At 49.4% G+C, this 16,510-nt stretch overlaps 2 protein-coding genes across 4 annotated transcripts in view; one reads left to right on the top strand and one right to left on the bottom strand.

Annotated features, from left to right (window-relative positions):
* LOC147986311 (Transmembrane proteins 14C) overlaps nt 1–16,246 on the bottom strand; it is a 151,997-nt gene extending 135,751 nt beyond the window's left edge. The window contains exons 1-4 of one of the 3 annotated variants that reach the window (XM_087544632.1): nt 15,883–16,246; nt 15,722–15,786; nt 8,723–8,810; nt 8,545–8,648 (exon numbers count right to left, since the gene is read on the bottom strand). In XM_087544632.1, coding sequence (XP_087400758.1) covers nt 8,545–8,648; nt 8,723–8,810; nt 15,722–15,786; nt 15,883–16,081 — 456 coding nt within the window. In that variant the 5' untranslated portion in view covers nt 16,082–16,246. Of the gene's footprint in view, nt 1–8,220; nt 8,649–8,722; nt 8,811–15,721; nt 15,787–15,882 lie in introns of those variants that run through there. The other 2 variants (XM_087544633.1, XM_087544634.1) reach the window with 2 other exon arrangements.
* On the top strand, nt 5,251–6,689 carry LOC147986312 (uncharacterized). Its single transcript, XM_087544631.1, has one exon. The coding sequence runs from the start codon at nt 5,408–5,410 to the stop codon at nt 6,551–6,553; it is 1,146 nt and encodes a 381-aa protein (XP_087400757.1). The 5' UTR covers nt 5,251–5,407; the 3' UTR covers nt 6,554–6,689.
* Nucleotides 16,247–16,510: the final 264 nt, after the last annotated feature.

Genomic DNA, 16,510 nt, shown 5'->3' with positions numbered 1-16,510 from the left:
GTAAAGGGAAAGGTTTGGAGAATTCAAACGCTATTGGAGACACGGATGTTTTTCCCGTGGTTCGGATAGGTGGTGCTATCCTACATCCACGTTGATGGAGACTTCAACCCACGAAGGGTAACGGTTGCGCGAGTCCACACAGGGCTCCACCCAAGGGTAACGGTTGCGCGAGTCCACACAGGGCTCCACCCACGAAGGGTCCACGAAGAAGCAACCACCCACAAAGGGTCCACGAAGAAGCAACCTTGTCTATCCCACCATGGCCATCGCCCACACAGGACTTGCCTCACTAGCGGTAGATTTTCATGAAGTAGGCGATCTCCTTGCCCTTACAAACTCCTTGGTTCAACTCCACAATCTTGTCGGAGGCTCCCAAGTGACACCTAGCCAATCTAGGAGACACCACTCTCCAAGAAGTAACAAATGGTGTGTAGGTAATGAACTCCTTGCTCTTGCGCTTCAAATGATAGTCTCCCCAACACTGAACTCTCTCTCATAGGATTTGGATTTGGTGGAAAGAGGGTTTGAGTGGAAAGCAACTTGGGAAGGCTAGAGATCAAGATTCATATGGTAGGAATGGAATGTCTTGGTCTCAACACATGAGTAGGTGGTTCTCTCTCAGAACATATGAGTTGGAATGGTGTGTGTGTTCTGATGGCTCTCTCATCGAATGAGAAAGAGGTGGAGGGGTATATATAGCCTCCACACAAAATCCAACCGTTACACAGTTTTCCAATCTCGGTGGGACCGAATCAGAAAACTCGGTCTGACCGAAATAGTAAACCTAGTGACCGTTAGGAATTTTCGGTGGGACTGACATGCAACTCGGTAGGACCGATACGGTTAGGGTTTGGGCATAACGTAATCTCGGTGAGACCGATTACACAAACTCGGTGAGACCGAATTTGGTAATTAGCTAACCAGAGAGTTGGTCAGGCAAACTCGGTGAGACCGATTTGCTCTTTCGGTGAGACCGAAAAGTTACAAAGGGGAAACACTGAGTTTACATTGCAATCTCGGTGGGACCGATTCGCTCTTTCGGTGGGACCGAAAAGTTACGAAAGGGAAACAGAGAGTTTGCAACCCCATCTCGGTGAGACCGAGATCCCTATCGGTAGGACCAAATTGCTAGGGTTTGGCAGTGGCTAATGACAAGTGAAACTTGGTGGCGCCGGATAGGAAGAATCGGTAGGACCGAGTTTGGCTTAGGGTTTAGGTCATATGTGGATATGGGAAAGTAGTTGAGGGTTTTGGAGCATATCACTAAGCACATGAAGCAAGAGGCTCATTAAGCAACACCTCATCCCTCCTTAATAGTATTGGCTTTTCCTAAAGACTCAATGTGATCTTGGATCACTAAAATATAAAATGAAGAGTCTTGAGCTTTTGAGCTTGAGCCAATCCTTTGTCCTTAGCATTTTGAGGGTTCCACTTTCACATTCATGCCATGCCAATCATTGAGCTTTCCTGAAATAATTATCTTGGAATAGCATTAGCTCAATGAGCTATATGTTGTTATGAATTACCAAAACCACCTAGGGATAGTTGCACTTTCAACAGGTATGGAGGTTTGTTTGTACGTCAAGGGGGACTCATGAGCATTGCGACTCAGGAGCCTAACTGGTCACGTAGCCCCTCACCCCTTGGTCTCGTCCTGGTGATCCGGACGACCCAACGGCGGCTGAGGTACGCGCGGGGTCGGGCCCTTCCAATGCAGAATACTAGGACTACTCTCGCATCTCCTTCCCGCAGGCCGTTTGTGCGTCAAGGGGGACTCCTGAGCATCGCAACTCAGGAGCCTAACTGGTCACGTAGCCCCTCACCCATTGGTCTTGTCCTGGTGATCCGGACAACCCAATGGTGGCTGAGGTATGCGCGGGCCCGGGCCCTGCCGATGTAGAACACCAAGCAAACGGGAAGGAAATCACGGAATCCTAACAAATTATTACAAGACATACTGTCCTTCAGATACCAAACACAAGTTCTAACGCCTCCACGAGGCACGGTGCATGTTGCAGGAAATAAAAGCAGAGGGAAGTATCGCCAGCAAGCCTTCTCCTCAGCCTTGGGCGTCGCCGTCGCCTGCAAGGTGTGCCCCCTCGTTGACGACGTTGCCGTCGCCCGTGCCGACAGCCGGGGCCGCAGGGTCGGCGGCACCGTCAGCCGGAGGCGCGGGGTCGATGGCAAGGAATTTCTCCAGCAGGGCCTCCACCCGGTCCTTCACGGCTTCGGCAGCAGCCTCGTAGTGCTCCTCGTCCACGGGCTCGAGCAGGGCATCGAGGTCGACGCTGGGGTCACGAAGATGGAGGTGGATGAAGACGTGCGTCATAGCCGAGGAGGAGAGCGCGCGGGCTTCCTCCTCCACCACAGGGCCGATCCCATTAACAACGTCCTTGAGCGTCGTGATGAGTTGGGGGAGTAGCTCGGCGGGGCCTTCCTCGTCGGTCACCAACGACTTCTTCAAGCCCTTCCCGTAGAGCTCCTGCAGTGCTTCACGGGACTTCATGGCCGGCGACCGCGTCTTCTCGAGCCTTCAGCTTCTCCTCCCGTGCCTTGTGCTGACGAGCCTCGGCAGCACGTTCAGTGCGCAGGGTCTCCGGCTCGGCCTCCGCCACCCGGCAGCGCTCTTTAGCGTCCTCGGCATCCTTCAACCCCACCTCACTGGCGGCTGCGGCCAGGTTGACGGCCCGCTTACCCTCCTCAGTTATTGCGGCCGTCCCCTTCTTCTTCTTCACCACCGACGTTGGCCTGTCAGTGCAAAGGGAGACATCAAGAAACTATGGCAAAAACAGGAACGAAGGATCAAGACGAAGCACTTACTGGTCTATGGCGACGTACTCCCTCGCCCTCTTCAGGAGTGCCAAGCCCGAAGGTTTCGCGGCCTGCGGCACTGACACGCGAGCCCCAGGGGCAGGCAAGGGCGCGGCAGCCGGACCCGCAGCAGCGCCGGCTGACGGCTGAGCGGAAGCGTCGCCTCGGGAGATCAGCGCCGATCCACCTCACCGTCGACAATCTTGATCGGCGCCACCCTCGAGCCTGGCGCCAGTAAACTCATCACAACCTCCCCCGCCTCCATTGGAGGCTGAGCTTGTCTGTAGTGGAGGGATCTGAACACCCTCCACTTGAACCTCTGCTCTGGGATCAGTGATTCTACCTCCAGCACAGCCCACGGGAGAACCCTCACGGTCGGCTGCATGTCGTAATCGAGGAAGCACATCAGCAGCTCATCGTCGTCCATCCTCCCTCTCACCATAAACGACACCTTGTTGAGGGCCTCCGTGGTCGGGAACCACCTGTCGATCTCCGCCAACCTCCCCATCCTCTCCTCGTCGTTGTCGGTTAGCGCCCACATCTGCTGCTCCCTCGTCGACATCGGCTTCTCTGGCGAGCAGCGCGTTGGCGATTTGACCTAGGTGGGCAGGAGGGGATGGGACTGGCGACGCAACTGAGTGGGGACTTGACGCGTGAGGGGGGCTAAGAAATCCCTCCCCCACTCGCCCGCCGCCATTACTCACCTCGCAATCCGTCACACGGAAGTTGCGTGTCGCACGCATGTGTCATCCGCCATCTCTTCAATTTGCGATGACATGTGATTTATATTTTTTTTTGGTATTTCATCATGTGCTGTGCATGATAGCAATTGATCTAGCATTGTTGGACACATAAAACACAGAGTTTCGGTTTTAAATGCTTCTCATATTCTCACCCGTAAAAAAAATGGTTCTCATATTCTTTGAAGACATGCGGAACCACTGCTATCTAAAACAGGCTGGGTATATAAAAAAATTCAAAATGATATGGGCGGTTTCATAGTACCGTCAAAGTTTAGATTTTAATTCCTACTATAAAACACAGTCGGTGGAGCTAATCAAGGATTTTCCCCTCAAAAGGGGGATTACGTACGACCTCCGGAAGGCGTGCTTCCGAGCAGCTTCATTACTCCACCAGTAATTCGGTCGCACTTCCTTCCATCATCCATCCATCCGGTTTTGCCATGATGAAACCTGGGGTCAGACCAGCCGGAACGATCTTGCGGTGGTCGCACCGCAGTCCGCAGAAGCGCAATCGAGCACAACCTCTGCGGCCGGCCCGAGGAAGATGGTGGATCTCGGAGCAGGAGCAACCCCCAGGGGCTTTTATGGGCCTTCAACTCGAACGATTTGACCGTAGAGATTGATGGACCGCCGTACCACCCCGCCGCTGCAGGATACGAGCACATTCATCCGGCGGACGGTGGCGGCGTAAATGGAGCGCCACCTGCCTCAGGGAAGCCGGCCTTAATTTTATCACGAGAGCGATGTCCGCAGATATACAAAAACTAGAAGCACATGCGCAGGCCCGTCAGAGGATCCCAGTCGGATCTGTGGCGCGGGACCGACAGGGGTGGTTAGCTAGCTAGCCGCTACAGAACCTACTACAGCGATCGGCTTTGATTAAGATAAGAAATCACCTCCTTGGCACTGTGGTAGCATCGGGTACACTCACGATCGGAAGATTCGGTCGATGGGTCGATCAGTCCGGCCAACGGCGGGCACATGCGAGCCCGCCCGAAAGTCGCAGAAATCCAGCGGAACCGGTGGCCTTGCTCCCCCGCTCCCAGGTGAGGACAAGCGGCTCCATGGCGGCCGGCCCGCGGCACCCTCCATTCCTGACCCGACTCCGAAGGAACAATCGGAGCACAAAATCTATCCTGGTTCTACGCCAGACAGGTGCGGCAGACCCATGGCAGGGACCATCCCAGTTGTAGCTCCACGGTGCGAGTGCGTCCATATGTTCATGTACGACTGCACATGCGCGGGGGCATACATAACACGTACCCGTGCCCCTACCCCTACGTGCGCGCAATGAGTACACGACAGCGCCACTGTTGGTGTATTCTGTGGGAGTGGTTCCGCTGTATCTGTCCAACATCGCCGCGAAGGGCACGGCTCACTGGCCGGCGTAATGAGGACGAGCTACAATGGCCGGTCAGCTTTCGGTTCTGCGCGTATTTATTGCTCGTCGCGACAGTGGTTTGGAGATTGGAGGAGATCTGCTTCACGGCCTAGTAGTACGTCGAAATTATTAGCTTACCTTAGCGGAGTATCCGATCCAACTGACCATCAGTCGTGTCTTTAAGCGAAAGGGGGACGGACGGACGGTGCGGATCGCGCGTCGTCACGTCTACTGTATCCGTCCGCGTGCGCGTACGCAGTGGCAGTGCTACATGTACTCTACTACATGCGACGCAGCTGAGCTCGGTAGCTTCTTCGTCGCTGGCTTCATAACTTCGTAACTCGGGGGTCGGGAGCGAGGGGAGCGAGCCACCATATGCCACTGTGAGCTGCCAGCGCCTCTGCGATATAAGGCCGGCCGGCCACCGTCCAAGATCACTGTGGGAAGCTGCGAGTGACCGGGAGCGACAGGGATGAGCCACGGCGTCGCGGCGAGGAAGCGGTTCGGCGGCGTCGGCTTCGCGCTCGGCTGCGGCTGCAAGGACCCCAAGGCCGTGGCGGTCGCGGTGGCCGCCTCGTCGCCGCGCTCCGGCACGGAGGCGTCCACGGCGACCACGGCCACGTCGCGGAGGGCCAGCAGGACGCACCCGTCGGTGTCCACGTCCACCGGCACGCTCACCGTGCCCTCCGCCTCCTCCTCCTTCCTCTGGGAGGACGCCGACGCCGACGCCGACGAGGTCGAGTGCAAGCGGGCGAGCTCCGCGACCACGCCCAGCTTCTCCGGCCTGCTGCGCGAGCTCAGCGAGCTCGAGCGGAGCATCAAGTCGTGCGCGCGGACCAAGAGCCCCCCAAGAAAACACTTCTCGCCACCGCCGCCGCCCCCTCCTCCTCCACCGCCGCCCCCGCCGTTGCCGTCGCGGCCCGTGCAGCGTCGAGCTGTGCGCAGCGACGACAAGCCCAGCATCCAAGAGGGCCACGGGGACTTCTCGCCGCCGCGGCCGCGCCCGCTCCCGCCGCCGTCCGTGCAGGTCCCAACGCAGCAGCATCGGAGGGTGAAGAGCGTTGACAAAGCCAGCAGGCAAGAAGGCGACGCGCACTTCACGCCACAGCCACCGCGACCGCTGCCCCCGCCGCCGCCGCTGGAGCCGGTCCGGAGCGCCAAGGCCGAGGAGGACAATAATAAATCCAAGAGCAAAGAAGACGAGAAGCGCTCGCCGACACCGCCGCCGGCGCCGAAGCACCGGAAAGCGATGAGCTGCGACAGCAACGGCAACGGCAACGGCAACGGCTTCGGCGGCGGCGGCGGCAGCGGGAGGCTGGACGGGAGCGTGGCGGTGGTGAAGCAGTCGGAGGACCCGCTGGGCGACTTCCGGCGGTCGATGGTGAACATGATCGTGGAGAACGGGATCGTGACGGGGGACGAGCTGCGCGAGCTGCTCCGGCGCTTCCTGGCGCTGAACGCGCCGCGGCACCACGACGCCATCCTCCGGGCCTTCGCGGAGATCTGGGACGAGGTGTTCGCCCCCGCCACGGAGCCGGCCGCCAGGCCGACGGCGCCCCGGCAGAGGACGCCGCCCCGCCGCCGGCAACCCCTGCCTCCCCCGGCGTGGCGCGTGTAGTGCCGCATCACGTACGTACGTGGCCGATTCCTGCAATGTAGTACGTAGCTGCTCCTGGTAGATTGCTTCCAAGAAGAAATCGTCGGTCTCGGCTGATAACACGAATCTACCTGGTGCCCCTTGTTCATCCAGCACACACTTTTTGGTTTGAATGTCCACTACCACTACCACTTGTACCACTACCACTTTACCGCTTTCTAGCATGGGTACGTAGGTTCAAAATTTCGATTTTGCGACACGTCTGGCACTGGCAGGGAGGAACCCCGTGAGAGCTGAATGCCAGGGGGCACGGGCCACGAGACGTTCTAGGGCGCGTCAACCCCGTGGCCGCTTGCGCGCGCCGTGCCGTGGCAAACCGCACGCAAACAGGCGGAAAAAGGGCGCTTTGGCCCGCGCGAGGGAGCCTGAAACGGAGGGCCCGTGCGCGGAGTTATGGGGGGTGGTGGAGGTGGTGGGTGCAGGGTGCCACGGCCGCTGCCGCTGCCGCGCGAGGGGAACCTGCTGATGGTGCCCAAACACGGGACATCAATGCGCAACCTCTTTCTCCATCCGGAAATGCCAGGACTTTAACTCCGTCCACCGCCAGGCTTCCGTTTCCGCTCCTCGGAGGAATTTCACACGTCTCGCTGTCGTTGACGGCCTGACGAGTAGCTAAATGCTGAAGCTAGCCAGGCGCACGATGCATGGCTGGCTAGCACCGCCTTATCTATCTGCATGGGGACGAATGGTTCTTGTTGCTTTATCACGTGGGAGTGGTCGATGCGGACACGGAGAGAACAAGCTCGTCCAACTGGCCACGGGATCGAAAGAGAGGAGACGACAACGCCGGTCCATCCAGTTTGGGCCTTCCCCCGTGTATAAGGCCAGCGCCACCGCAGCTGATGTGCCAGTTAGTTCAGGACAGTTACTTTCGTGCCAGCCGGCACGCCCCGTACGCTTTTCTCTGCGGTGGAGGTCGACGAGGACGCCATGAATGATTGAGCGGCCAATGTCACGTAGTACCACCTTGCTCACCAGACCCTGTGCCTTCGCTGCGGATTCCGCCCCTGCAACGCTGCCCGCTGCACCGTGTGCGAAAACCACATGCCCGACGGAGGGGGGGCAGAACCTCCTGTGAACAAGTGGAACACCGACGAGGCATTGTGCAACAGCGTGCGCTCTGTCAGAGAGCTATAACTGCAATGATTCATTCCTACGTGAAACGTACTACGTACCACAGAGTGGCACCGCATTAGTAAAAGTAGTACGATGCATATATGCCTTCACACCAATAATGCGGTGGCCCAAGAACAAGCGAACACACCCGGATTTGTACTACCAATGCACAATACAGTACAGCCACCACCTACCAAGGAACGACAGTAGGCCTCCCATGTCGCCTGCCCTAGAAACCGATGGGCGTCCGGTTAGCGGCGTGCAAAGCAGCGGCGGTACCAGTACCACACCCACATCACATCACATCACACGTAGGGCGGACGGCCAATTAGCATCCATCAACAGAGTGGTGCCGCATCGCGACTCACCACAGGCCCCAGATTTGGTTAGGCAACCAGTATCTAGATGATAGATGGGCGCGGCACGGCAGGGCACGCGTGATGATTCGCGCCCGCCCGACGGTCGGTCCGCGGCGTATTGCTGCCGGTACTCGCCGAGCAGTGATCCACAGGTTACAGGCAACCTACCTCTTCGCGCCATGCCGACGGTTTAGGCCGACCACTGGCAGAAATCTCACAGGTTCTGAAACATTCGGCTCACAAGTCCTGAACAGCTGCAATCAGCGCTATTGGCGAATGAAAGCTTGGCCACAGCTTATCATTGGCAACAAACAGAGGGGCACTAAATGCTGTTTGTTGAGACTACAACGTTGGGAGGAACACCGACCGTCGGTGCTCGGCCCCAAATTTTTTTCCATTTATGAGAGGGAACCTTGAAGGAAGCTGCTTCAGTTAGTAGTACAGAAAAGTAGAGCTGGTCAGGCGATTAGCTCACACCTTGTCTTGTAAGTAAGCAGCATAAAAGACTCCCAGGGCACCTAGAGAGAGAGCTAAAAGAAGGCCGGATGGCACCAGCTTCCGGGTATTGTACAACCTGATACCTGAACAAACAGGAGGTTCTGCGACGTCAGATTTCGATTTCGTGAAGAAACAAGCGCAAGAGGGTGAAACGTACCAAACACAGAGGCAAACAGAAAGGCGGACCCAAATCCAACAGCGTCACCTAGTGCCTTCGTCTCAGAAAACTGCATCAGATAATACGTCTGCAGAGAAAACAAGTAAACTAGAATGAAAATCCAGAGCACATGTACGCAGATATAATGATCACTTAATCAGAGTGGACAGCAGAAGGAAGATTACTAAGATGTGGATTTTTTTTCGCTAAAAAGAAATACAAGGAGTGCCACTAGTTAGAATCAGCAAGTATGATCAATGAATCTGTAGAAAAGTTTATTACTCCCTCTGTTCACTTTTATAAGACCTTGAAGACATTTCAGACAATATGCAAAACAGCCTATTTTGAGTTGTCTGAAACGACTTACAAAAGTGAACGGAGGGAGTATCGTTTTGTCTCTAGCCCTCAGCGGCGTTGTACCTGCTGTGCAGATAACTTCTCTCTTTAATGCACAATACACCATCCAGGGTGTTTTCTAGAAGGAAAGAGAAGACAATGAATCTGCATTCTCAACCTGTCTTAACTTATAGGATGATAATTTGCTACTCCAAAAGGTAAGTACCAATGAGCTCATTGATTTGCGCCAAGAGTACATATTTCTAAACTTATCGTATCACATTCATAATTTGTTCTTCTTTCACCTTGAAATTTCTCGTTTTCCTAGAGTACAATATTCAGGAACTGTAAATAGACTTCCCAGTTTAGATTAATGCATGGTAGTGCTATTGAGTTAGAACCAGAAACTGCAAATTTTAGCCGTCAAACAAGCATAGACTTCGAAATCTTGGTTGTGCATGGTAGAGTGTTGGAACTGGAAACACTGAAATTTTGCCATGGAATCTGATTCAAAATACCAATTATGTACAGTAGTGGCTCTAAGAAAGGAATCCGGAATAGCAGCCCTCCGAAATTCTAACTCCAAGAATTTCTACATATAAAGTTATAAAACTTTACCCCCTGATTCCACAAGAATAACATTCCTAATATTCGTAAGAAAACGTGGAATTTTGAACCTCGCAAATGTATTTCTACAGGAATCCTTGTTGCATATAGTTCGGACAATTTGTAGTATCATTTCAATTTGCAATTTTAAGTTATTTCTCTGCAGCAGGCTAGGAAGTGAGAATTTCTTGGTTGATTGTATCCTTAACCATTTCTTTCGTTTTCACCATACCAGCAAGCAAATAAATAAATTTGTTTTACATTTACATTAAATTTCTAGCTCTTGTTTCTTTTCATGTAGATTACAAATGAATCCACATGAATCATTGTAGTAATACCATTGATTTCCGTACTGTTCTCGTTGAAGCACATAAATGGCTACATCTATTTTATTATAAATCAAGATTAAGGGGGCTTATCACTGTTTGTACTGAAATACTAGAAATTTCTACATTAGTCACATAAAAAAAGAGGCCTAATTGCTTACATCAGTGAGCTGAGCCTAGAATATAACAGAGCAGATTAATCAGATATACCTCAAGGTTGATACAGTTATCTTAGAAAACCATATCTCCGGTCATAAGCATTACAGTCGTATAGCAACATCCATATTTTACATATAGACATATAACTGCAATATCTGGCAGCAAGGTGAATCCAGCTAGTTTCAATTATTTTCCAGGTTGCATTTCTTGCGTAGACAAGCCAAACAATGAAAAAAAACGCCATGTGTTTGCCAACGAATTGTATGATATAATGATTCTTATTTAGTACCACTTCCAGAAGTAGGATCACGTTATCACAAAGAAAATCAAAGTTCTTCCAATAATAGTCAAAATGGAACCGCAAAAATCTCGGTGTTTCCTACGAGAATGAAGAAATGCCACTGTGCATGAGCTGTCATGCCAGTGGATTTCCTTAATGTATCTACATTACCAGATTATGTTCCAAAGTGTTGAAAATTCAGTTCACCATGCAAGGCAAGAGAAAGCAAAGTCTTCTCAAACTTTGCTTACCCTTGAATAAGCAACAGGTTGAAATGAAATTCCAGTCGCCCTTAGCGCACCTAGAAATTCATTCCTCTCCATCTTACACTCCACACGTTCCACTACCTTTTCGAGGTTTCTCTCTTGGATTCAATAGAGGTCTTTGTCCCCATGCAGGTTGGCAGGTGCATCGGGGATGTTAGTTAGAGATGGAAAACGTGTAGTACTTCTCTTGGCAATGCCGAAGTTTGTTCCACTGCTTGGTCCAATTATTCAGAAATTTGTGTGGTGTTCGGCTATGGAGGGTTTTGTCGTTATGTTGCAGTGGATACATAAACGATAAACCTCTAATCATCCAATCGGGTTGTGCAGGTCTCACCGTGACTTATAATCAAGCAACTTGGAAGACCGCTCAAGGTTTGCCCATCTTTACAAGTTACATGTAAATTCTTAGATCAGTGGGTTCGTGTGAGATAATGCTTTTAAAGATTAACTCATCTCATATATGATTGCTCATGGATTCGCTGATTTTGGTAGAGGCGAAGGTCGCAACGCTGTATGATTGCATCAGCCACCAGAGTGTTCAGCACAACTTGAGTTATCTGTTTGATCAATTATAATCCTATAACTAGAACTCTCTACAATTGAGCAATTGTCATCATTCCCACATAGAAATAGATGCATGGAGTGAGGGCTATATTTGATTCCTCTATGATTGCATTTGTCGTTTCCATTGTGCATGGTAGTGTTACTGTGTTAGAACTGAAAACCATAAAACTTTGCCATCAAATCAGCATGGACTTCAAATCTTGGTGGTGCATGGTAGAGTGTTAAAACCGGAAACCATGAAACTTTGCAATCAAACCTGAAAATACAAATTATGTGCAGGAATGGACCTAAGAAAGGTCAGTTAAAAATGACATGAAGAAAGGAATCGGGAATAGCAGGACTTGTCATGCATGAACTCCACACCATAATTCCCAGGTAATAGGTATCACAAATAAACACCACACCATAATTCCACAGGTATCACATTCTTAAAATATTCGTAAGAGAACATGGAACTGAACCTGGGACATATTTCTACAGGAATCCTTGTCACATATAGTACAGACAAGCCGTATATCGATTCTGATTCGTAGTTTCTTATTATACCTCCCCCAAAGGGGTTGGAAGTAAGATGGGGAGGTGGGGGGTTGACTACAGTTAGCCAATTCTTTTGTGTTGGCAATACCATCAAACAAATAAATAAATTACATTTTTATAATGACATTACCTTTACCACATAAACTTTACACATAACTCCAAGTAAATCATTGTAGTATACCATTGATTTCCATATTTTTCTCACTGAAGCGCAGAAATGGAACTTGATATACTACATATATTTGATTATAAAAATCAAGATTAAAGCGGGCATATTACTTTTTGCACTGAAATGGTAGAAGTTTCCACATTTTCGCATAAAAGAGAGAGGTCTATATAGCTATATCACTTATGTCAATGGGCCTAGATTACAGTGGAGCAGATTAAACAGTTATACCTTGAAATTTTGTTTTTCTTGCGTAGAAATTCCAAACATGAAGAAAAATGGCATGTGTTGCCAAAGAATTGTATCCTACAATGATTCTTCTTTAGTACCACTTCCAGAAGTAGGGTCATGTTATCAGAAAGAAAATCGAAGTGCTTGTAATAATGTTTGAAATGGAACCAGGAAAATCCCTCTGTCTCCTAGGAGAATCTACTAATGTTCCACTGTGTAGGAGCTGTCATGCCATTGGATTTCCTAAATCCATCTACATTACCAGATTATGCTCCAAAGTGCTGAAATTCAATTCACCATGCTGTGCAAGAGAAAATAAAATCATCTAAAACTTTGCTTACCCTCGAATAAACTACAGGTTGACTGAGATTCCAGTCGTCCTTAGCGCAATAGCGCACCTAGAAATTTCATCTCTCTCCATCTTACACTCCACACGTTCACTACTGACTTGCAATCCAAGCTCTTCTAAGTTCCAGCCGACAATAAGCATATTTTATCTCCAACTTTCCATTGAAACTACTAATGTGGTTTAAACATAATTGGTTTAGCTGTCTCTATAATTACAATTATTGTGCGCAGCGACTGCTATGAATTACGCCACCACTTGATATCTAATCTACAAGTCTGTACACTAGACCCACCAAACAAAAGAGGAAGTACAAAAATTACAGGTCGAATAGAGATTGCAATAGTCATTCGTGCGCCTAGAAAATCCATTCCACTGCAGATTGGACTGCAAGTACCACTTCCAGAAGTAGGATCATGTTATCACAAAGAAAATCAAAGTTCTTCTAATAATAGTCAAAATGGAACCGCGAAAATTCCTGTGCTCCCTACTAGAATGTAGAAATGTTCCACTGTGCACGAGCTGTCATGCCACAGGATTTCCTTAATGCATCTTCATTACCAGATTATGTTCCAAAGTGTTGAAAATTCAGTTCACCATGCCGGCAATAGAAAACAAAGTCTTCTCAAACTTTGCTTACTCTTGAATAAGATACAGGTTGAAATGAGATTCCAGTCGTCTTTAGCGCACCTACAAAATTCATTCCTCTCCATCTTACACTCCACACGTCCCACTACCTTTTGGATGTTTCACTCTTGGATTCAATGGAGGTCTTTGTCCCCATGCAGGTTAGCAAGTACATGCAGGGATGTTACTTAGAGATGGAAACCGTGTAGTAATTTTCTCGGCAATGCTGAAGTTTGTTCCACTGCCTGATCCCATGATTCCAAAATTTGTGTGGTGTTCGGCTATGGAGGGCTTTGTCGTGACATTGCAATGGATACATAAACCTCTAACCATCCAATCGGGTTGTGCAAGTATCATTGTGACTTACTCCAGCAACATGGAAGGCCGTTCGAGGTTTGCCCATCCTTACAAGTTAAATTCGTAGATCGGTGGGTTTGTGTGAGATAACTTTAAAAGATTAGCTGATGGCATATATAACTAATTTTGGTAGAAGCGAAGGTCGAAAGCTGTATGATTGCACCAGCCACCAGAGTGTTCCGCACAACTTGTGTTATCTGATTGATGGATCATAATCTTATATCTGAAGCTCTCTACATTTGAGCAATTCTCGTCATTTCCACACAGAAATAAATGCGTGGAGTGAGGGCTATATTTGATTGCTCTATGATTGCATTTGTCATTTCCATTGTGCATGGCAGTGTTACTGTGCTAGAAGCGAAAACCATACAACTTTGCCATCAAATCCGCATAGACTTCAAAATCTTGGTTGTGCATGGTAGAGTGTTAAAACCGGAAACCATGAAATTTTGCAATTGAATCTGAAAATACAAATTATGTGCAGGAATGGAACTAAGAAAGGTCAGTTTAAAATGGCATGAAGAAAGGAATCGGGAATAGCTGGACTTTTCATGCATGAACTCCACATTATAATTCTCCAGGTATCACAAATAAACACCACACGATAATTCCGCAGGTATCACATTCTTAAAATATCCGTAAGAGAACATGGAACTGAGCCTGGGAACATATTTCTACAGGAATCCTTGTTACATATAGTACAGACAAGTCGTAATTTTTGATTATTTCTCCCCCATAGGGGTTGGAAGAAAGAATTTTTTTTTGGGGGGGGGGGGGGGGGGGGGGGACTACCCTTAGACAATTCTTTTGTTTTGGCAATACCATCAAGCAAATTAATAAATTACAGTTCTATAATGATTTTTATAATGACATTACCTTTACCACATAAACTATATACATAACTCCAAGTAAATTATTGTAGTATACCATTTATTTCCATATTTTTCTCACTGAAGCACAGAAATGGAACTTGATATACTACATCTATTTGATTATAAAAATAAAGATTAAAGCGGGCATATTACTTTTTGCACTTAAACGGTAGAAGTTTCTGCATTTTCGTATAAAAGAGAGAAGTCTATATGGCTATATCACTTATGTCGATGAGCCTAGATTACAATGAAGCGGATTAAACAGATATACCTTGAAGCTGCTATCATAAACGTTACAGTGTATAACAAATACATCTGTCATTTTGTGTATGGGCACATAGTGGTAATATCTCACAGCGAGGTGAATCCGGCTATTTCAACTATTTGTTTTTCTTGCGTAGAAATTCCAAACAAGAACAAAATTGGCATGTATTGCCAAAGAATTGTATGCTGTAATGATTCTTCTTCAGTACCACTTCCAGAAGTAGGATCACGTTACCAGAAAGAAAATCAAAATTCTTAATAATGGTCGAAATGGAAGCGGGAAAATCCCTGTGTTTCCTAGAAGAATCTACTAATGTTCCACTGTGTAGGAGCTGTCATGCCATTGGATTTCCTAAATCCATCTACATTACCAGATTATGTTCCAAAGTGCTGAAAATTCAATTCACCATGACGGGCAAGAGAAAACAAAGTCGTCTAAAACTTTGCTTACCCTCGAATAAACTACAGGTCAACTGAGATTCCAGTCGTCCTTAGCACACCTAGAAATTTCATCCCTCTCCATCTTACACTTCACTACTGACTTGCAGTCCAAGCTCTTCTAAGTTCCAGCCGACAATAAGCATATTTTGACTCCAATTTTCCATTGAAACTACCAATGTGGTTTAAGCGTAGTAATTGATTTAACTGTCTCTATAATTACAATTATTCTATGCAGCAAGTGCGATGAATTTCGTCACCACCTGATATTTATTCTACTTACAAGATTGCACACTAGACCCAGCAAACAAAAGAGAAGGCACATAAACTAAAGGTCGAATAGAGATTCCAATAGTCATCCGCACGCCTAGAAAAATCCATCCCACTGTCAGCTTGCAGTCCAAGTTCTTGTAGGTTCCAGCCGACATTAAGCATATACTGTCTCTAACTTTGCAATAAAACTACCTTCAGTTTAAGTATAATTGCTATAGCTGTCTCTGTAACTATTATGCTGTGAGTGCTACGAATTTCGCCACCCCATTTGATACATAAATCTAGTACAAACTAGACCCACAACTGAAGAGAAGGAAGAGGAAATGCAGAGAATGTTCGAGGTCCACTCACAAGGCCCATGAGCGCAGATCCGGAGGCCCCTCCAAGGACGGAGCCTTTGCTCCCCGACCGCGCATCTGCGCAAAAGCGAGAAACAGAAATCAACGGTCAAAGAAGAAGGAAATCACGACAGCAAATGCGCATTGCGTCATCGCGAGACCGGACGCACGTACATGCGAAAGCGCCGCCGCCCACGAGGAGGGCGCCGTAGGCGGCGGACACCGCGGGCGCGATCTCGGACACCGAGGCGCAGCGCAGGACCGCGCGGCGGCGGCGGCCGCCGCCAGGGCGGGCCACAGGAGGCGGCGAGGGGAGGGAGGCTGGAAGGCGGAGAGGGCGGGAGGTGGCGGTGGTGGCCAGGGTGGACGTCATTTTTCTCCGGCGACCGGGCAGTCGCTGTCGACGGACTCGGGGGGGAATGCGGTGACGTGTGAGGCCCCGGGGCTGGGAGGTTCTATCGCTTTCCACTACACCACTATCCGGGAGCGGCCGGGGTTTGTCCGGTCTGCAGTCGTAAAGGCGACGAGGCCTTTTGCATTTCGGGCAAGGGGAAAGTCAGAGTGGAGGATTGTGTTTTGTTTCTGAACTCCGATGAGGTGCGGTCCGGTGCACGTTTAGTCGATGGGTTTTTGCACGCACGGCACGGTCCAAAGTCCAAACTTGCGACCTCTGGCGTTTGGTCCGGTTTCTTCTTCTTCTTGCTGGGTTTGGTTTGACGGGAAAATTTTGAAACCAGATGCGTAATTGGAGCAGCGCCGCGGTTGACGTCAAAGCCTGTGCAGATGCGATTAAGGAGAGACA

Source organism: Triticum urartu, chromosome 2A (genome assembly GCF_056163025.1).
Source record: "Triticum urartu cultivar PI428250 chromosome 2A, HENAU_Tu73, whole genome shotgun sequence".
Lineage (NCBI taxonomy): Eukaryota > Viridiplantae > Streptophyta > Magnoliopsida > Poales > Poaceae > Triticum > Triticum urartu.
Note: the sequence above shows the minus strand (reverse complement) of the source record. Positions and strands in the feature narration are given on the sequence as shown.